The 23,471-nt window shown below is 36.5% G+C and overlaps 1 protein-coding gene across 3 annotated transcripts in view; it reads right to left on the bottom strand.

Annotated features, from left to right (window-relative positions):
- The window catches only part of SGCG (sarcoglycan gamma), a 298,874-nt gene that overhangs the window by 4,315 nt on the left and 271,088 nt on the right, over positions 1 to 23,471 (bottom strand). For all 3 annotated transcript variants that reach the window (XM_020997245.2, XM_020997247.2, XM_020997246.1), the window contains exon 7: positions 2,271 to 2,394. In XM_020997245.2, coding sequence (XP_020852904.1) covers positions 2,271 to 2,394 — 124 coding nt within the window. The remainder of the gene's footprint in view (positions 1 to 2,270; positions 2,395 to 23,471) is intronic.

The following is a 23,471-nucleotide window of genomic DNA, read 5'->3' on the forward strand; positions in this document are numbered from 1 at the left end:
GATAAAATGTCATCTGGGATATTGTATGAAGGAAAAGACATAGACAATATGCAGTATGTCCAAAACTGCTGCTAGGATAGTTGCAGGGATGGAGAATATGCCTACAGAGAATAATGGAAAGAATTGGGGATATTTAGCTTAGAGAAAAGGTTAACTTGAGGAGATGTGAGAGGTGTCCTTAAGTATTTAAAGGGCTATCATATGGAGGAGGGATTAGCCTTGTTCATTTTGGCCCTATAAGGCAAAACTATAAGCAGTGATTCGACTCTTTGCATGGATGACTCCTAGAAAGACAGGTCTAATATATACAGCCCTAGTCCCTCTTCTGAGTCCCAATTCTGCATTACTAACTGTATAACAAATGTTTTCAACTAGATATCCTGTAGGCATCTCACAGTCAATATAAACCGTAAAACAGAGTTCATTGTCTTTCTCCTTAAACTGACCCTCTTCCCAACATCTCTATATCTGCTGAGGCCATCACCATCCTTCTAGTCACTTGGGTTCAAAGTTATAATCAACTTCACAAATGACCTCAAAATTATAATCAACTTCTCCTTCCACTTGTCCTGCATATCATATTAGTTTGAAAGTCTTGTTTGTTCTATCTCCTTACTATCCGTAGTATACATCGCCTCCTTTCTACTTGTATAGCTTCCACTCTAATTCAGGCCTTCATCAAACCTTACCCAGACTACTGCTATAGCCTCCTAGTTGGTCTTTCTGCTTCAAGCCTCTCCCCTCTCCAATCCTTTCTCCAGACAGCTGTCAAAGTTGATCTTCCTAAAGCACAGGTCTGACCATGTCATCTCCTGCTACACAAACCCATGGATTTTAGAGTTACATAAAACCCTGCAATTTGGCTTTTTATGCCTCCCCCCCCCAGTCTGGTTCCAACCTATATTTCTAGCCTTATTTTATTCTCCTTTATGAACTGGTCTTCTTGCTGTTATTTACACACAACATTACATTTTCAGCCCTGTGCACCACTCCAAGAATGCAAAATTCCCAGAATCCCTAGTGTCTTCCAGTGCTCAGCTTAAACACCATCTCCTACATGAGACCATCCTTTTCTGTTCCCTCCCTCCTAGCTGTTGGTGTGTCTTCCCTTCCCAAATTCCCTGATGTTTATTTTGTATGTTGCGAATGTACATTTAGTCTCCCCTGGTAGAATGTAAGCTCTTCAGAAGTGGGAACTACTTCCTTTGACTGATCAACTGATTGAAGTTGCAAAAAGGACTCTGTAGACTTGATGTAAAGAGAGACTTCCTTGTGATGAGAATTGTCCAAAAGAGGAATGGGCCATCTAAGAAGGGAGTGGATTGGAATTCTTTAAGTAGTGGCTGGATGACTCTGTTGCTATTGTAACAGGTACTCTTTTTCAGGTGTGGATCTGACTCCATGCCTCTCGGGTGCTTTCCAGCTCTTGGATCCTATACAATGATTCCATTGTCTACTGGTCATTATGAGATCAACACATCTACTGTTTTTTTTTTTTTTTTAACAAAGTGAACAAGTAGCATTAATAGCAGCTGAAGAAACAGCATTATTCAAAGACAGTGCATTATTTATCTTTGCACTTCTTAAGATGTTAAGCTGTCAATTTAATTCTGCAAACTTTCATTAAGGGCCTCTTATATGCACTTAACTATGCTAGACACTCTGGGTATAAAGATAGATAAAATTCTGCTTCTGTTTTTAAGGAAATTGAAGTCTAGCAGAAGACAAATACACAGAAAAATATAATGCAAGTTATTATACAATAAGTTCATAGGATAGGTATGAATGATTCATGGAAGAAATGATCACACAGCTGGGTAGACCAGGGAAAGTTTTATGTAAAGTGTGGCCCTTTAATTGAGTTTTAAAGGAAGGGAAATATATCAGTAGATAGGGATGTGGGAGGAAATCCTTTCATGGGTGTGTAATGGTGTGTGCAAAGGCAAAGAGATGAAAAAGGTCAAGACAGAATTAAGGAACAAGAAATAAATCCATTTTGGCCATAATTTAGAGTTCGTGAAGAAGAGTAGTAAATAATATATAGTATATAATATATAGTATATAATAAGAATAGTTACCAGATTTTTGCATTAAGATTATTCTGTCATGCCTATTTTCAACATCACTTACTGTATGTAATTTTCAGTAATTTTCCCTTATGAAATAACATACTAAGTTAATGTGCTAATCTAAGAAGATTGTTTCTGCTTTGACTGCAACCTAAATGGAAGTGGTCCATATGTAATAGAAGGCTGCTTTATTTGGCTTACCATCCCATCACTACTATGTAATTTGATGTCCATTTGAGAGAGAGCTTCAATCTTCCCAGAATTTGCTTTAATATGGACCCCTCTTGGTGCATCCATACTTAGGCTCCTCGTGGGAGATTCAAGCCTGAAAGTAGAAAAAAGGGTACTGAGCCAAAGACTAGTAAAATAAAATAAAACAACATCCCAGCAGCATTTATTTTAGTAAGAAATCAATACAACCCTCAGCCTGGAAGGTACAATTTAAAAAGTAGCAGAGTAGCAGGCACCTGGAAGATAGATAAAAGAACATATTCATAGGTAGCACTGTGAGTCAGGTGTTATATTTTTCTTTTTCATCGTGGAGACAGGAAGTAGTAATTAGGTTAACAAAAGTTCTCTAAAGGCCATTCTCAGTTTGAACACTCACTATTGAAAGAGCACAATTCCCATATAAATGCCATTTGTTATATTTTGTTTGATGGGAGAAACAATCCCCCTAAGACTGATCAAAAGGCCCACTTATATTTCCTATTTAAGGTTTCAAGTTCCTGTTGCTACTAGCACCACTGGCATGGGAGAGTCACAATGCTTATGTCCCCTCTGGTTTGTTCTGGAGCCCTGGTCTGCCTCCTGTAACCATTAACCCACTTTCAAAGCAGAACAAGAATCTGGCAGCCTTAGTGGCTTGGCCCATTCTCTGTGGTCACGTTCCTCCCTATGGACGAGGTGTTCTGGTCACCACTAGCATTGCTGCTTTGCTTTCTTAATCTATGGTAAGAATAGTACTTAACAACCTGAAGGGGGCTCTGCAGAGCAAGGCCAGGCACAGCTGGGATTAAATGACTATGGCACTATGTGAGTCAGGAGTGAACTTCCTGATACAATATACAGGATGCTGAATATGGAAAGGTTCTCATATCCCTGTCACTTCTACTATATAAGACTTTATAGGAAAAGTTCTTAATGTGGGGGTCATGAACTTGGTATTTTTTTCCCCCAACATTCTAATATCTTTATTTCAATACAATTGGTTTCCTTTGTAAACATCTGTATTTTATTTTATTCATTTAAAAACTTAATTCTGAGAAAGAGTTCATAGGCTACCCCAGACTCCCCAAAGGGTCCAAGACACAAAAAAGGATAAGAACTCCCACACTACAGTAACTTAAAATCAGAGTCAATGATCTCTTATTCAATAGCTTAGAAAGGGTTTGGAAAACCCTTTGTTTTTGGTTGTCTCAAATCAGACAAAATGAGACCTGGATCCAGTAGCACAGAAAATTGGTCCCCAGGACAGAGTGTGGTTCTTTTAATACTGTTACCAGTACTGATACTCCTTATAAGTACAGGCAAAGAATCTTACATGCATATGCATACACACACATATAGATATACAGTGGGTTTACTAACAGTTTTAAATCACAATTAGACTCCTGAAGCATCAACATTTTTAAGATATTTAAAGGGTATTAAAAATCAAATAAGTTTTATTTCTACAAAACAATAACATTTCAGCATAAAATTCACACTGGTTGTTCTTGCATAAACACAACATAAAACATCATTTCCAGTAATGATACATAGATCATAAATAAACTCCCTGTAAGGCACAGAGTAAGACTGAAGGATGTAAATGCAGGCTGCCCAAGGGGAACTTTCAGAATTAGTGTCTACCAAGCAGTGAAAAACACATTGTACAGTCTTATTTTAATATTGAAAAATGCCACCTCATTCCATTCCTTTGGCATATGAAACCAGATAAAAAAGGTCATCTGGGAACACTCTTGTAAAAATGTTCTTAGTTAAAATGCAAAACCACGTTTGGAAAGAAAGGCAGGTCTTCAAGAAAACTAGGGAACATATCAGATGTTCATTTCAGTATAAGAGTTGCAGCCTCTCAGTTTTAGATAATTCTCTGTTTGGATAATTTTTAGCTGGCAGGAATTACAGAGCCAGATGCACAGGCCAGATCACTTTGGAAGAATACACAGCCAGATGCAGCCGTCGTAAATTTACTTGACTTGGTTTTAGATTTTTAATGAGATAGTGTTTACTTTGAAATTGTGCTCTCAATTTACCCGAAATCCTTGCAGTCCTCTGGGATTGCAATTAAAATGGCACATTAGAGATGCAGCAAAGGCAAACATTAAATAGAAGCCTGAGACCAGTCACACACAGGCAAGCACATGGGAATTACTGCATGGCATTGCCACAAGATGGCGTAATCTGACCACCTGAAACCTTCCAACTCCTAGACTGTCATCTCAGGGATCTGAGAAAGGGAAACTTTCATAATTTAGCTACAGTATTGTCACTTTCATAGTAAGGGAAGGAAAGGAGGGAGAAACAAATGGAGAAATTAAAAAAAATCATATGTAAAGTTATTGTTTGTTGTTTTCAGTTGTGTCTGAGTCTTTGTGACCCCATTTTGGGTTTTTCTTGGCAAAGATACTGGAATGGTTTGCCATTTCCTTCTCCAGCTCATTTTACAGATGAGGAAACTGAGGCAACCAGAGTTTTGCCCAGGGTCAGGTAGCCAGGAAGTATCTAAGGCCAGATTTGAACTCACAAAGAGGAGTTGTACTGACTCTAGGCCTGGCACTCTATCCACAGTGCCACTTACCTGAACCAGCAAATAATGTATTTAAACACTTTAAAAAATTGTCCTACGTTCTCTGAGCCTCAGTTTTCTCACTGGTATAATGAGGAGCCTGGAATAGAGGTTCTCTGAGGTTCTATGAAGCTAGATCTAGATTTTGGTCCTTATAGAACGATTCAGTTACTGCTATTCTGAAAATAATTAATTATAATGATAATAGCTAAAATTTGCATAATGCTTTAAAGTTTACACAGTGCTTTATGTATGTTAACTTATTTGATTCTTGAAAGACCCCTGTGAAGTAGGTGCTATTATTATCCCCATTTTACAGATGGGGAAAAAGGCTGAGAGCAGTTAAGTGCCTTCCCCAGGATCACAAAGCTGGTGTCTAAGGCAGGATTCAAAATTGGGCCTATATAATCTTCTACTTAGCTGGCCCAAAATAAACACTTGTGCTATTTGATTATTTTCACAGTCATATGAAAGTAATCATTAAGTTGAAGCAACTATAATATTCGCTTCCCCTTCTCAAAATTCTCAAACTGTTCTATGAGAAGTAAAGTCACAGCTAAGGCAGCTGTCACATTTGTGCTGGTGGAGATGGCACTAAAGCTGTACAATGACACCACCCACTTCTTTTTTAATAGGATATACATGTACATGCTTATGTGTATGTATATTAAAAGAATATCTTGACTTGAGAAGGATAAATTAATAGAGAAGCCATACAATTTGGTTAACTTATTGATACTCTCAGGAAACCCCAATCCCAAATTGAAAAGACCAAAAAACATTCAGAATAAAACACCATATTATAGTAAAACCCTTCAATGTAAACCAACATTTATTAAACACTTATTGTAAAGTACTTTGCTATGTACTGAAGGAGATAGAGCTGATTAATCAATAAACAAGCATTTATTAAGTGCCTTCTGTGTACCAGATACTGTGCTAGGTGCTGGGGATACAGAGACAAAAATTAAATATTGACTGCCCTCAAGGAGCTTACATTCAATCAAGAAGTCAATCCAAGTATTTGATTAAGAGAAATGACATATGCACAGATTCAGGAATCAGAAAAGGCCTTACATAGGAGGTGACAGCTGAGTTGACCTTGAAGGAAGAAAGGGATATCAAAGGCAAAGATGAGGCATTTATTTATTTCTTGCATGGGGACAGTCAGTAAGACCACAGGAGATGGAATGTAGTGGGGGAGGAACAGTGAGCAGCCCAGTTTGGCTGAACGGTAGAGCACATGAAAGGATGGAAGTAATGGCTACTGAGCCTTGAAAGGTAGGCGGAAACCAAGAAAGAGAAATAAGTGCCTGGAAAGGTAGGCTGGACCCAGATTGTGTAGGGCTTTAAATTCCAGAGAGGATATAGATATTAAATAAGGGACAGTTCCTCTCCTCATAGAGCTCATAATCTTGTAAAGAGATATCACACACACACACACACACACACACACACACACATATACATATATGTGTATGTATAACATAAAAGTGCATAGGAGAGGTGATAGTAAAATGCTGGATGAAATGTAAGGGAGAAAGATAATTACTGATGAATGGAATCAGGAAGAAGATAGCATTTAAGATGGGCCTTAAAGAGTGGCAAAAATGGTAACAAATAGAGAACAGGGGAGAGATTTTGAAGTGTTGACAATACCTATGAACCAGGTATTACAAAAGATGGAGGTTAGGAAGGACAGCATTCCAGGAATAGGGGAAAGTCAGAATATTATCTTGGGTGGAAAAGCTATTGGAGACAAATCAGCATGTCACTAATAATCCAAAGGGAACCTTTATGGAGTATTCACTCCAGCACTGGGCTAAACTTCCTGGCTTTGTACCACTATCATGAGCTCCTATGAAACAAACCCATGTCCTATCTCCTTCCAAGTGGGTGGGAGTTTAACAGATGGTACTAGTGTAAAGATGGACTTGAATGTCAGACTTAAGGAGAATGTGGAGGAAGATGTGTAAAAGAGGAGGGAAGATTGCTTGACATATTGAAGGAGGCACAGTGAATACAGAGCAGGACTTGGAGTCAGTAAGTCCTGGGTTCATATCCCACTCCGACCCTTATTTCCTTAGAGAGTAGCTATGTGACATTGGGCAAGTCACTTGTTTTCTTTGAACTCTGATTTCCTCATCTATAAAATACTGATAATTACATTACCTACATTGGAGGGTTGTGATTATCTGTAACACTTTGCAAAACTTGAAGTGCCATAAATGTCAGCTATTAGTATCATCATTATCACCATGATCATCATCCCCATTCCCATAATCACCATCTTAATCTTTCATCTTTTTTTTTAGAGTTCAGATAGAAATAATCCCATTAGAAACCAGTTGCTATACTGTTATTTTAATTTTCTACAGAATATTAGAAAGGCAGATAAAATAATTGTTTTTTCTAGTTGAATAAGAAGATGTAAGTTCACCCACTGTAGACTCACAGAAACATCGCCAGTACAACTCCAGTAGCAGATAGGAAAACAGGGATGATTTGTACCTCTTCATATCCCTCCATGATTTTGGACTCTGCCAAGTCTCAACATTTTGCAAGTTTTTCATTCCATGTAGCTTTGCAATGGAGTATTTGATATGTTAAAGACATTGTTGTTAAGTTTTAATGGATCAATAATATGCCCGGGCAACTATGGGCAACAGTTTAGTCTGTGATAATTCTCTGATTCAGGCATAGTTTACTGGCTGAGCTCTCTGGGATATATAATTAAGTGGGAATCTGTAGTAAGGGATTTGTCATGTCTTAGTCTGTGAAATATATATGGATCATGTGTTGCCAGGCATTTCATAGGTGTTAAACTTCTTAGCCTGTAGTTAAGTTTATACTGTTCCTTGAATAATCTACATTGATTGGTAAGTCTGGACTCCTTAAGGATAACCTTTCTCTAATTTCTGGGCAGTGAGGTGGTGCAGTGGATAGAGTGCTCAGCCTGGAGTCAGGAAGACCTGAGTTCAAATCCAGGTCTTACTGGCTGTGTGACCCTGGGCAAGTCATTTAACTCTGTTTGCCTCAGTTTCCTCATCTATAAAATTAGCTGGAGAAGGAAATGGCAAACCATTACAGTATCTTTGCCAAGAAAACCCCAAGTGGGGTCTCAAAGAGCTGGATGTAGCTGAGATGACTGATCAACAATAAATTTCTAGTAGCAATAACCCGGTCCTGAATTGCCATCATAAATCACTCCATTCACAAAAAGAAATATTTGTAGCTCAGATGTTTTTCCTGCTGCTTCTTTGTGAACGTTATAGACTGAGTACAAGTGAATGTCACCCTTGCAGGGCCATTAGATTCTATTCTTGGATCTTATCCATTTTATAGATTCTATAGAAGTTACCCAATTTTGGTTACACTTGACAAATTAAATAGAGTACACCTATCATTAGACTTTAGTATGGTTCTGTGAAGTGATGTCTGCTTATCAAAAAAGTATTTCTCTAAGTTTCTGACCTGCTTATCATATCCTCTAGAAATGTCTATCCATCTTCCTCCTCTTTTTTTGGCAAAGAGGTATTCATCTTTTTATAGTTGCCTTTCGATAATGGACCTTGTGTTTTGTTAACATTGTACAATTTTTTGTTAGAATACTTTTCAAATCTGTTAAGGTTGATTTTACAATTCCTGAAACTATATACTGATACTGGTATTGCATAGGTGTTAATTGCCTTGTATAATGTTCTGCCATTCAGTTTTGATTTCGGTAGGCCAACAAATCTCAACATATTCAGCCATAGTATTCTCCTTAATATCCTTATTCTTGATGTGTCTCATCTGAAGTAGACCAAGGAATTTGCAATTGTATTGCCTCAGAGTAACCTCAAAGGCCGTCCAGTCTAACCTCCTCATTTTATACATGAAGAAATTGAAGCCCAGGAAAGTGACTTGGGAAGTGTGCCTTGGGAAGTAACTTTTCCAACATCATAAAGCAGCAAGAATAATTTTTTTTCTGGATTTAAGCACAAATACTTCAGTCTGTCCTTAGTGTCCATTAAGGATTTTTTACTTACTGAGTCCCAATGACATTTGGATATAACTAGAGATAGATTCCATGAAATAAAGGAATTGTTTAATGTGTTTTTATGGTGGAATCATATAGTTTGATGTTATCCATGTAAATCAAGTGGTTAATAAAGTGTTTGGTTGGAATATCTTTTTAATTGATTTGGAAGTTACACATAATTCTATGTAGGAGAGACGGTAATGGGTTTAGGGATATTTACATTGTTATTACTGGTGGTAGGAGATAAAGTCAAGGGAACAAGTAGCAGGATGATTTTTATCAACAAGATATAGCTTGATCATGGAGGCAAAAGGAAAGAATGAAAGACTGGTGATATTGAGAAGTTTTGAAATATGGAAAAGGAGAGTATAGGGAATCTCATATTAGATGGCCTGAATTTCCTCAGGGAGGTAGGCTAGATTATACACTATGAATGTAGGAGCTGGGGGAAAAAAGGGGGCTTAAGCAATGGGCAAGTTTCAAAATAGTCACTTTGGGAAATAACAGGAAATCAATGATAACTGCATAGAATGATTCCTTAGTTGCAGTCACAGCCCAGCTAAAACTACTGCTATTAATTTATAGTGGATGGAATCAGCATGACTTTTTCTACTGACATTGTGCAGCCTTGGGGTAAAAGCAGACAAATTAAAAGATGGGGATGACTGAAGGCTGAGGTTTCATAGATTGGGGATAGCAGAAAGTCGGGAAACATGAACTTTTAGATTAGTGGCTGGGTAAACAATCTTGTTACAAAGACCTTTATTAAAATAACATAGATTTGATTATATTATAGTTGAAATAAAATAATATTGTCCAATGTATATCCCTTGTATGAGAATGATGTTTGTATTATAATAGGTTCTACTGTGGTTTAAAAAAATTGCTTTATCACATGAAGAAATAGCTTTTTTATCCCTTTTTTTCTTATTAATTTATTTTTAGTTTTCAACATTCACTTCCACAAGATATTGAGTTCCAAATTTCCTCCCCATCTCATCCCTCCCCCATCCCAAGATAGCATGCATTCTGAATATCCCTTCTGCTAATCTGACCTCCCTTCTATCTCCCCCCCTTCTCTTATCCTCTTCCTCTTCTATTTTCCTATAGGGCAGAATAGATTTCTATACTCTATTGCCTGTATATCTTATTTCCCAGTTGCATGTAAAAATAATTTTTAATATTTGTTTTTAAAACTTTGGGTTCCAAATTTTCTCCCTTCCTCCTCCCACCCCCATCCACCCTCATTGAGAAGGCAAGCAACTAGATACAGGTTATATATGTGTAGTCATGCAAAACACTTCCAGGTTCGCTGAGGCCTGGTCTTTGCCTATGTGCCCATGCTGAATTACATTCCTCTCCCAGCCTGGTATAATAGACCTTTCCAATCAACCATCCAGGTTGTCTTGGGTTGTAAATTTGCTTCACTCTGTCTTTTTGTGGGTTCTGCTGCTCTAGAATTTGTTTAGAGACATTTTTTACAAGTATTTGGAAGGGTTTAGGGGAAAGCTCAAGGAAGTCACTGCTTTTATTCCACCATCTTGGCTCTGCCCCTCCCCCATTTTTCCCCAAAGGAGAAAAAAAAACATTGGCAAGCGGGGAAACATATATAGTATTGTTATTCTATACATATAACAGTGATCACTGTATAGTCCTCTCATTAGATTGGAATGTCAGATTGGCCTTGGAGAATTATAAACTATTTATAAAACTTAATGAGTGCTTCTATATAACATTGCCTTAATCATGTTGAAGTAGAAAGGAGAGGAATCTTTGGAGCAAGTGATGGAGTTATCATAGATTAATACTATATAAGTGGGGAAAGTCTCATATAGTTTGATATATGTCATAGATTTTGAGAAATCAGATTCCAGACAGTTAATAGAAAGTATAGATAGAATCCAATGTCTCATATTTTGAAGAGGAAGCAAGCCTAAGGGGAATAGGAAGATCTTAGGAATGAAACCATGAAAACACAAAGAAAAATCATTCAGTTGAGGAGGAAAAGGGGAGCTGCCTAAAGGCACTGATGTGAATGCTCTGGGAGCTCATCAGCTAACTCAGATGAAAAAAGGCCGGTATAGAAGATGGAAGCATTGTAATGATGGAGGGTGAGTACAAAAAAAAAAGAGTACTGCCCTGTGAGAACTGCATCTGAAGCATTAAAGCTTAAAATGAGCTGAGGCTCACAATGAATGCTAAAGACTACCTATCCCCTCCCCCCCAATGTTTATTGAAGGCAAGAGAAGGGTCAAAGAAAGGATGGGACCATTGTCTTGCATATATGAGGTAGTGTGATAAATTATGATGATAAAGTGGTTGAACTACTTATGTTATTTTGCTATTTTTTGTTCTTCCAATAAAAAAATTAATCTTTGGACTAAATTATAGAAGAAAAATGATTAACAGGGAGTAGAAACCCATGATAGATGAGGAGATAGATAGAACATCTAACTTTTCCTAGTAAGTCAAAATCACCAGACAAGAACAACTATATATTAGGGTCCTGAAAGATTGATAGGTATGATTGCTGGGTCACTGTCAGTGATCCTTATCTTTAAATTCTATATTTAACACCAGAAAGAAAACATTTCTATATACAAAAAACTGCAAAAGAGTATTATATCTGGAATCTCAAATCTGTTATATATAGCTTGGGGTTTTTTTTGAGTACATAAAAAGTTCAACATATTTTCTATTTTTTAAGGAGAGAGGACAAAAAGATGAAGAAATGAAAGATAGAAGGAAAGGGGCAAGGAGAGAAGAAAAAAGGATAGAAAGGAAAGAGAAAGGAGAAGGAAGGGAAAAATAAGGAGGAGAAAGGAAGAGATAGGGAGGGAAGAAACATTATTTTCAAAGCTGTCCTGATTTTCCATGTTTCCTTCTGAAATTCCTTCTTTTCTCTTCTGCACATTAAAATACTTTAATCTCTCTTTTTCCTTTTCTTTTTTTTTGGGTAGTGGTGGTGGAATCTTATAATTAGCTCCCCTCTTTCTCCCAAATCTCTCTACTCAATAAAGTATAATCTTTGTTTCAAGTAAGCATAGTCAATCAAAACAAATCTAAATATTTTCCACCTTGAGTTCATCACCTTTCTGTCAGGTGGTAGGTAACATTAGTTAAATAAATAGTATTCTGGAGCTGTGGTGGGTCAATCACAGTTCTTGTCTTTCAAAGTTGTTTTCTTTACAATGTTGTTATTGTATAGATTGTTCTCCTGGTTCTGTTCACTTTTCTCCATATCAGTTCATTCCTAGTTTCTCTGAAACTGTCCCTTTTGTCATCTTTCCACATAAGACACGTTCACATACTGTAATAGTTCAAAGTCACTCTCCAATTGATTCTTACCAATATAGAGTAACTAGTTGCTGTGGTGAAAACGGTGAGTCCTTGGGAAAAAATGATCACTCAATCTCAGAGTCTATGTTAGAGAGAAAGATGAAAGCTGGAAATGGTTTAACACACATCCTGGGTTTTGAGAAAGTAATTTCAGTAGTTTTAGAGGAAGGATCCTATGAGCTGAAATTCTATTGGGGAAGTCAGTCCAAGAGGGATAGGAATTTCTCAAACATGAAATTCTGACTATATAAAGAAAAAAATTCCAATAAGGAAGAAAAAGGATTTGTTTAAAGACATCATTGCACATATATATGGAACTCACCAATCAACTTTGATTACAAAGATGCACAAAAAATAGAGGCAAGGGCAGATAACAGAGGGTGAAAACAAAAGAAAAATGACATGGTCTTTTAGGAACATGCTTAAGATCAGAATGTGTTGAGTTTGGTGAGGAAAGGTAATAACAAAAAATAGGGCTTATAGTGAAAGAAGAGGATACTCAGGGTGGATAGAAAGATGATAATTGATGCTATCATCTTAATTGTTATCTGTTCCATTATTAATTTCCTTCTATTTTTCTGTCAAGGATAATGATCTTTGGATTGGGAAGAATAGAACATATGTGACTACCATGGAGTTAATATCTAAGTAAGGAAAAAGTTGAGAGTACCTAACTGCCCTTGATGAATTCAAGACATTATACCCATATGAGTTACATTTTTAGGTAATGAAGTTCATATTTTCAGACATGGAAGACATAGTCTTCTTCGATCTCTGAAAGACTATGGAGAATGGGAGACATACTTTGATGTTTTAAGAGAAGAGAATGTAGTCTGCAAATTGTAGGCCAATGAGTTTGACTGTGATTCCTAGCAAAATTCTAGAACATAAAGAGGATTCCTGAACACCTAGAAAAGAATGTGGTAATCACAGAACAACCAGCATGGCTTTATCAAGAATGGCTCATTCTGGTCTGACTTTATTTCATATTTTGACAAGGATACTAAACTTGCATATCAGAGAAATTATAGATATATACTTTTGGCAAAATATTTGATAAAAAATTTTCTGGTGATGTCTGTATAGAAGTGGGAGAGATTTGGGCTAGATAATAGTAGGTGCATTCAGACTTGGTTGAATGGCTGGATCCAAAGAGTAATTCATTAATGATCTACTGTCAGTTCAGAAGGAAGTCTCCAGTGCAACACTACATGGGTTTTTGCTTGGTTTTGTGCTAATGAACAATTTTATTAATGACTCAGATAAAGATGCTTATTAAATTTGCAAATGGCAGAAAGTTAAGAGGGATACCAATTACACTGCATGACAAAGTCAGAAGTAAAAACAAGATCTTGAGCATTGGATGAATTAAAAAGAAAAAGATTAAATTTAGTAGGAATAAATGTAAAATATTATACTTGGGTTCCCTTTTATTGGGTTGGATTAGATAGCCACTGAGGTCCACTTCTAGGAACCAAAACTTTCTAGTTTGGTGATAATAATTACAGTTCTATATTCTGTTACAACATTTCTATACTCTGTTAATATTTTCAAACTGCTTTTCTCACCACAATCTTTGAATTAGGTAGTAAGACTACAGGCAGCTGGGACTTGACAAAGTTATCACTTATCCATAGTGATATGAGTAGGAAGTATCAGATTTGGGATTCAAACTCTGGTCTCCTAATCCAGGTTTACTGTTCTTTCTAATAAACCTTGCTGTCTTTTTTGTAGCACCTGCCAGGGCCTGAGCTTTCCCAGCATAGCCTTAGAGAATGCATGATCATTCCATACCAGGGTATGTCAATAGAGGAGAACTTGTGAGGAGACAATTAAGGGTAGGCTGTTAAAAAATTAGAAGGTAGTAGTTTTTGCTATTTATGAAGCTATCTTCATGCTTACTTAAAATATATTCAGTTCCTCCCTTCATTATTACCTTGTGAACATTTTACCTTCTGTCTAGTGGAAAAGATGAGATGTTGTTTTCTCTAAGGCTCTGTATTTCTCAGGGATGCTCAATTTTCTGCTTCATCCATGAAACCAATGCTAAAAGACAATAAAGATCCCCAGCAGGTGGTATCCCATATTTTCAGGCTCTCATCCCTTCACTTCAACCCATAGAGCTATATTTGGCTCTTACTGATCCATGTTAAGAGTGAAGCTGGGTTTGCAAATAACTTTTGTGTGCAGTGAACCAATCACCAAACATTTTCTGAACACCTGCGATGTACAAAGTCTGATGTCCTGCCTAATAATCCAAGTAGGAGTAGAAGTCCAGGGGGTAGGAGGAGTGGAGGCCATGGAATGGGAAGAAAGTGACAGCTGTGAGGGATATACCAAAGAAAAGAAGCAGTCTGGAGGTGGGCAGGCAACAGAGAATAAGGAGTAAAACAGAATCTTTGATCTTTGGGCCTCAGAATTTTGTTTTGTTTTGAGCTGGTTCAACTTTATTAGATACATAGTCATAAGAGGCCATTTTACCAAGGGTTCCCTAAGGAGGCAAAAAATTCTTAAGTGCCATGCACACACATAGACACACACACACACGCGTGCACACACACACACAACAACAACAACAAACCCTGCCCCCCTCTCTTTTTGTCTTTCCTGCCTGGGGTCACAGAAATGGGAAGCCAGAGAAGAAGCCCATTTGGGAGTGACTGTAATGAGTTCAATTTTAGACAAAGCATACATCAGGCATTTGGAACTGTAGGATTGTAACTAGGGAGAACTATTAGGACTAGAGGTAGAGATTTGGATGGTATCTTCACAGAAGTAGTCAACTAAAACAATGGCACTAGATGGCATTCAGTAGATGCTTAATAGATGCTTATTGAATTGAATTTCAGAACTAGAGTACGATCAGAAGTCGAACCGATCAGATGGGAGATAGGTAGGACCAAAGAGAGACCAGGCATAGGGAAGAGCAGGCAACAGAGAAAATACTCAGTAAAAACTAATAAAAGGAACAGGAAAGTAGTCAGACAGCATCAGGGAAGTCTGGGAGTGGGCAGAGCTCCTGATTAGTAGACAAAATAGTGACAGTGGAGGATGTAAGTAGGCATTGGTATGTGAGTGGGTAAGGTGGAGAAGGGAGGAGTAGCTAGCATCTGAAACACATCTAGCAGCAGATAGTATGGATGGACCAAGACTACTAGGTACTAGGTTCCAGAAGGAGAAACCTAGTACCTGGGAGGTCTAGGAAGGAGAGGAGAATGGGAAGGGAACCATGATAGGTCAAGAAGGGTCATTACTTATTAGAACTCATTCCTAAGGTAGAGACTTCCTTATTAAGGGGCCAGTTTTTGAGCCACAGATCCATCGCTTCATATATTCCCCTTTTTAGTGGCAGACTTAGTCACAGAGTATGGTACATGGCTGAACCTACAGATAGGTATTATGTAACTTTAGTGTAAAAGGTTAGAGGAATTAGGGGAGGGAAAAGGGTAGAGAAGGAATTAAGCAGGTCCCAGCATTCAGAATGGAGCTTTGTGGAAGATGCTTTCATTTAGGAGGTAGAATGAGGAAGTAGAATAACCAAAGGGAAATCTTGGGATTTCAGATCTGGAAGGGATCTGAGGGATAATCAACTGGTTCTTGAAAAGGACCTTCCTTAGGAAGCTGAATCTACCCTGTCCATTTCCTGTCACCACTATTAGATTATAAGCATTCTGAGGGTAGGCATTATATCTTATTTACCTCTTTCTCTCCCACAGAATCTAACATAGTGCCTTGTAGGGATTGGATACTCGATAGTTTCTGAAGGAAGGAGACATGAGACAAATTGCCCATGAAGTTGGAGAAGAAAGAGAAAAGTGTAGTTTTGTGTTAGCCAAGGACAGAGTTTCAAGGAGAGGTTTTCTAATGTTGTAGAGAGGGCTATGGACTAAGAAATTACATTATAATAGAAGGTCATTAGTGACTTTGAAGAGAGCAGTTTAATCAATTGGTGGTCAGAATCTCAGATATCAGAGGAAAAATGTATTCAGAGAGTATTTATCCCCATTCAGCCCATAGTTGACAGGTGGCAAATTAGATTTTGCTAAAAGACCTCTAGTAGGGGAAGTCTGGATAAATTTTTTCCCCCTCTTTACAATAAAGCTTAGTTGGCATTTTTTCAACTGTTATTCCTTTCTCCTAGTTTTGCCTTCTGGGACAAAGCAGAATAAGTCTAATCCAACTCATATGTGAAAGCCCCTCAAATATTTGAAGAGAACTATCATGGGTCCTCTAAGTCTTCCCTACTCCATAGTAAATAGATCTAGTTTCTTCCATTGATCTCCATCTGGTATGATCTAAGCACTCTAATCGCTGAGGCTGCCTCTGTGAACAGCTGTGTGAACTGTAGATAGTTCATCACTGATCCACAGTCCTCTTGTGAAGCCGTTTATGTCTGGGTCTAGCCCAGTGGTTCTGAAACAGAAACTGACACCCTGCACCTGTTCTCTCTCCCCCACTTCTCTAAAGGGTATCCCACATGTCTTAGTGGAGTTAAGCATCAAAGGTTTAAACTCTACCTAGATGTGTGGGACCTTATGTTTTTATGTATATACACATATCACTATATATATATATATATATATATATATATATATATATATAGTGTGTATTTACATGTACACATAAAATATATACACATAAACATATGCATGTATATATATTAATCTCTTTTCACTTGAACTATTCTCGTCTTCAGTAAAAGAAATCTGAACTAAATATGGGATATTTAGAGTCAAACAACCAAAATCAGATAACAGAATGGCTCCAATTCTTCTACATTTCCCAACAACACACTAAGGATGTCTAAAGTTTTTCTAGGTCTTTTTTGGTATAGTGTAATATTTTTAGTTTTTATAGCCAAGTGCTATTTTTCTCCATACATGAGAAAGGTTAATATTTCATTCTCAACTAGTGCAAATGAAAGATTCTTTGAACATTGTCACAAAAATGTGTTTAACCACATATCTAACAAAATGATTATCTTTTATATTTATATCTAGATCACATGATGCTAGTATTTTTTCCTATAAAATACTGGTTTTTAACTTTCATGGCTAATATTACCTTTTAAATTAAAAGTATGTGCAAAAGACTCAGAAATTGGCTAAATGCCTAAAAATCTACAAGCTAATTTGAATATATCTTCAAATTTTATGTTCCTGTTAAAATCAAGAATAAAGAGAGTTCAATAATTTCCCAAAGCTTGCTCAGGTTCATTTTTAAATTAAGTTCATAAAATATAATTAGCCAATTACTTAGATATACTTTTTGTGTTAACTTCTCATAGCACTTAAGGATCACTTAAATAAATACAATTAAATGTCAGAAAAATAAACATGACTTAAGATTGATTTTAAATTTAGGAGAATATCAACTCTAGGAAGTCTTATAGAAGATTAAGAAATACAGATGGTATTGTAATCTGTGATATCAACTCTAAGAAGTCTTATAGAAGATTAAGAAATACAGATGGTATTGTAATCTGTGACCCATAATTCCAATTCTTGTTTTATACAGATTAGATTCAATCTTGGGGACTTTACACAAATCACTCTCTCTTTGGTTGATGTCCCCTAATCAGAGTCTTTCCATGAGAAAGTCAGAATTTGGCTTATTTTTCTTCTACCTAGGCCTTCCCCTGAGAACATCATGATATAACTTGTGTCAAGAAAAGGCCTCCAGTTCCTATACATTCAGTCTAACAATACATATCAAATACAGAACAGGATTTATTTCAACCAATGGGAAAAATCATCAAGAACTTGTACTCAAGTTGATAATCAGTCAAGACAACTTTTCTTTCCTTTCCAATGAGCTTAACTTCACCCAACAATCTATGCAATCCTTTAGACTTAAAATGCTACCCTAAGATTGTGATTCCTTCAAAAAAGGGAAAGAACTGGGGAGTCTGGGGAGTTGATTCTGTTCTGACTTACAGTACCACTGGAAGGCAAGGTCTGCATTTGCTCCTTCACAGTGTTTCTGTTCCTGGATGCTATTTGATTCTAGGACTACAAAATTCATCCCTTTGCCTTTGTTCAAGAACTCAGAGCTACCTAAGAACTCTTTTTCTCTCCCCCTCCCCCACATAATAATATTTTATTTTTCCAATTACATGTAAAGATAGTTTTCAACATTCACTTTTATAAAATTTTGACTTCCAAATTTTTTTCTCCCACTCTTCCTCTCCTTTCTCCTCCCTCCCTTCCCTCCTCCCTTCCCAAGATGGCAAGCAATTTGATGTAGGCAATACATGTACAATAATATTAAACATGTTTCCACACTACTCATATTGTGAAAAAAGAATCAGAACAGAAGGGAAAAACCATGAGAAAAATAAAAGAGAATATAGTATGCTTTGGTTTGCATTTAGACTCCATAGTTCCTTCTCTGGATGTAGATAGCATATTCCATATGAGTCTTTTGGAATTGGCTTATTATTGAGTATTGTTGAGAAGAGGTAAGTCTATCAAAGTTGATCATTGCACAATGTTGCTGTTAACTGTATACAATGTTCTCCTGGTTTTGCTCACTTCACTCAGCATCAGTTCATTTAAGTCTTTCCAGGTTTTTCTGAAATCTGCCTGCTTATCATTTCTTACAGCATAACAATATTCCATTCCATTCATATACCACAACTTGTTTAACCATTCCCCAATTGATGGACATCCCCTCAAATTCAAATTCTTTGCCATCACAAAAAGAGCTGCTATAAATATTTTTGTACATGTGGGTCTTTTTCCACTTTTTATGATCTCTTTGGGATATAGACCTAGTAGTGGTATTGCTGGATCAAAGGGTATGCACAGTTTTATAGCCCTTTGGGCATAGTTCCAAATTGCTCTCCAGAATGGTTGGATCAGTTCACAACTCCATCAACAACGCATTAGTGCTCCAATTTTCCCATGTCTTCTCCAACATTTATCATTTTCCTTTTTTTGTCATATTAGCCAATCAGATAGATGTGAGGTGATGCCTCAGAGTTGGAGCTCTTCTTTTCTACAGGTACTCAAAATTGTCTAAGAACTTATTTTCCTACATTTAGACTTAGTCCAGATGCTCCTCCCCTAGAACTCCTTAGTCATTCTGTCATTGCCTTTCTATTGTGGCCACCTTTGGAAGTCAGAAATTCCCTGGACTTCTCTCCCATCTGCGTCTCTCAGTTTTTATCTCTGGTCATTGTTTTATGGCTGTGTCTGCTGCCTTTTAAAATCTACTCCCAAGGGTTACTACTCAGATCTTCATGTGGGGTCAATGGGACAACAGTACTCATTGAAAGATTACTCAGTCACATATCCAACTTGAAGAACCACTGAAATCCCAAATATATATAATATATCTACATAATGTTAATATTTATTCCTTATATTTGGATATATCTTCAACAAAGGCCTCATCTTTTCACTTTGTTAATCTTGCTGATGCTACTCCTGGACACAGTCTCTATAAGATAGAAGAACCTAATTTTTAGATTGATGTTGGATAGGAAATTTTTACTTCTTTGTAAAGCAAATAAAGTTAGTACTATATGACCATTCCAGTTTTGGGAAACGGCTAGATATTTATCATATGTAAATTTCAGTATTTCAATGAATTACTATGCAATTGAATACATTTAGCACTAAAACTATACTAAATAAAATTTAGCATTTCTTTGATCCTGAAGTTCACAGGAAACACTTTTAATCATTGGAAATTCTTCAGTTATATAAAAAAGTAGATCAGATTTTTTATTAAACTTCCTGAGGGAGAAGTGTCATACTGGACAATAAAAATGGATAAACATTGCCATAATTTATTACACAAAATATATACTTATTGGTTGTCAGCACAGTCATTCTGTATATTCCATCTTTTTGTCATTTTCGACTGACAAAAAATCCCCTTAATTTCCTAATCTGAGAGTGAAGTTGTGATGGAGATGAAGGAGTGATTCATTTTAAATCTCTAGGGGTTTTCCTTTTTGGCAACACTGTCCCACTGTGTGGGCTTTGATGATATTAACAACAATACCATTTTTACAAAGTTGTATTTTTGCAGTAATTGACAAAAAAATTAACTTAATAGAGATGTCAGATCCCAGAGAACATTTTTACTAGGACACCAGATCATGTATTTACACTAAGTGTGGATGCCTGATTAGAATTATATGTTAAGTGTTTTGCAAGCATTAAAATGCTATTATTATTGTTGTTTTTGTCATTATTATCTCATTCTTGTCTTTCTCAATAAGGTTCAGATAGAAATAATTGTGGGATAAATTGCCATTTGGCTATTAATCTTCTATATTGAATATTTTGTGGATTAGTGCACAGGTTGATGAAATAACTGATTTTTGTAGTTGAATAAAAGCATTAGGAGATAAGCTCATGCCTTGTAGCTAGCTCTCAATATTTTGAAATCACCATGTAGTTCCAAGATTATGAGAATTTGAGATGATTAAAACCATTATTCTCAAGTGTTTATACATAGATATTATGTCCAGATGATTTTAGATAATGGTTTGATTTGTGGTAATGATACAGTTCTACTGCAGTTTATTGGTTGAGTTCTCCAGGATATTTTGATATCCTGGATATTGATATTTTGAAAGGCCTGCATTTGTAGTGTACAAATGTGGAAGATTTGCAAAAATGGAAGATAGCAAACCTACGTTGTATAATTCAAGCCAACAGGTCAAGTCTTGCAAGGTATTCTATAGGTGCTAACTGTCTTCAGTGTCTCCACCATTTCTTTGCACAATCTAGATTGATCACTAAGTTTGGACTCCTTAAGGGTAACTTTTCTCAATTTTGGGGGGCAATGATTTCATGCTGAATTACAGTCTTAAATGTGTCAATTTGCACAAAAAATTGGCATCACTCAGTCATTTATTCTGTGCTTCTTTGTTGTCACATCATTGGCTGAATTTATATGGCTTTCACTTATGGGTATTTTGATTCTAGTCTTGAGAAGTTGTTTCATAGGCTCATTTGGAGGCAAGTGGCTTTTACTTACATTTGACAAGTTTAATTAGCCTTTACTATGACTTGGTGAAATGATTTCTGTTCTGTTCCTGTAGATTTTTGACCCGTTTGTCATGTCCTGTAAGGATGTTATTGACTGTCTTCTTTTTTTTAGGTGCCTTAAGGTGATGGGCTCTGTCTTTTGTTAATATTGTATAGGATTTTGTAAGGGTATTTTCCAAATCTGTTACAGTCCATTTTGTAATTCCTGAAAGTGTACATTAAAATCAATATTGGATAGGTGTTAACTGCCTTAAACACATTCTTACCATTCAACTTCATTTTCAGGATGCCAATAAGTCCCTTAACATATTCAACTATATCTTTCTCCTTGATATCTGTATTTCAATATATCTTGCCTAGAGGAAATCAAGGTATTGGTAGGTATTGTCTTTACCCATTGGTTCAAATTATTTCCACATTGAAACTCAAAGCCTTTATTCCCTTTGTTTGCCACATACTTAAGTCCAAATGACCTTCTGATATCATTGAAGAAAGATTCCGTGAGAGGAAGGAGCTGTTCAATTATTTTATAGTTTAGTAATTTGTATATGTATATTGTATATTTTCTATCATAATTTCCAAACTTTTTACATCTTTAGCACCTACCATAATTCTCTATACCCAGAAGATTCTTTTTGTGTTTGTTTTGTTTTGGCTAGGCAATGGGGTTAAGTGACTTGCCCAGGGTTACACAGCTAGTAAATGTCACGTGTCTGAGGCCAGATTTGAACTCAAGTTCTCCTGACTCCAGGAATGGTGCTTTATCCATTGCACCACTTAGCTGCCCCTACTCAGAAGACGCTTAATAAAGATTTGCTGAATCGAATTTGCTTCTCTATATTTGTTCTGGGAAACATTCTCTAACTATTTAATAGATATACTGCATGTCATACTTTCCCAATTCAATCAGTCAATAAACATTTATTAAACACTTACTATGCACCAGGCACTGTGATAATTGCTAGGGATACAAATATTGAAAAGATAGTCCTTGCTATCAAGGACCTTAAAATCAAGTGGGGGAAGACAACATATAACAAGAAGCTGAAAAAACTAGGGGAAGGGAGAGTTAACTAGGGCACAGGGACATCATGGGGTATAATCCAAGGGAATACAGGGGTGTGAAATGGAGAATGGCTGGCATGGGAGCCCTCTTTAAATGAAGGCTTTGGGAGGAAGCCTTTGTTGGTTCTTCATACTGATGAGGAGTGATACTAAGGCTCAACAGGATGATACTGAGTTTCACTTTGAAGATGAGGTTCCTAGCGGCATGATGGAGTTCAGGCCAAAGGAGTGTAGCCAGATGGGAAATGAAACTAGATAATAAATTCTCCAACTAGATGGTAAGTTCCTTGAGAACAGGTCTTGTATCATTTGCTTATTTTTTAATCTATCATCTAAAACATCTAGCATGGTGCTATGCATTGAACAGATCCTAAACAAATGCATTAATCATTTATTTAGCCAGAATTTATTAATTCAATTTGCATTTATTACTATGTTTAGAACACTGTGAAAGGTACCAAGACAGAAATAAAGATAAATTAGACAACGTCTCTACCTTCAAGTAGCTTACAATTTACTTAGACTCCTGCAACTTAAAACATCTGCAGGGCCATCTCAGACTTGAAAGCAAGTCATAAAGTTCTTTGAGGAAAGAACAAAATCGCCATCACAAAACTAGTATGTTAATATTAGAAGAGAAATTAAGAGGTCATTTGGTTATAACTGGGAGAAATGTGTGGAAGTATCAGGGAGGCAAATTTAGGCTTGATATATGGGAAATTTCAGAAAATCGTGTCTGTCTACAATGGGAATATACAGAAGTAGGATCGGTTGCAAAGTTTTAGACATATGCCCCTCTCAATGAAGCCAGATTGCCTTAGCTTTGTTAACAGCTATATCATACTGTTGACTTATTTAACTTTGAAATCTATTAAACCTCCAAATCTTTTTCATACAAACTATGACCTAACCATGTTTCTCTTATTCCATACTCATGCATTTTATTTTTTAACCTATGTATAGGAATTCACTCTTATCCCCATTCAATTTCATCTTCTTTGATTCAGCACATTGTTTTAGCCTGTTGGGATCTGTCATCCAATATGTTAGCTATCTTTCCAAGCTTCATGTCATTTATAAATTTGATAAATATGCCACCTATACTTTCATGCACATTACTAATGTACTAAAGCATGCACTTTCATGCACATTACTAATAAAAATGTTACATTGAT

This window comes from Phascolarctos cinereus, unplaced genomic scaffold (genome assembly GCF_003287225.1).
Source record: "Phascolarctos cinereus isolate Bilbo 61053 unplaced genomic scaffold, phaCin_HiC Scaffold_726;HRSCAF=1367, whole genome shotgun sequence".
Classification (NCBI taxonomy): Eukaryota; Metazoa; Chordata; class Mammalia; order Diprotodontia; family Phascolarctidae; genus Phascolarctos; species Phascolarctos cinereus.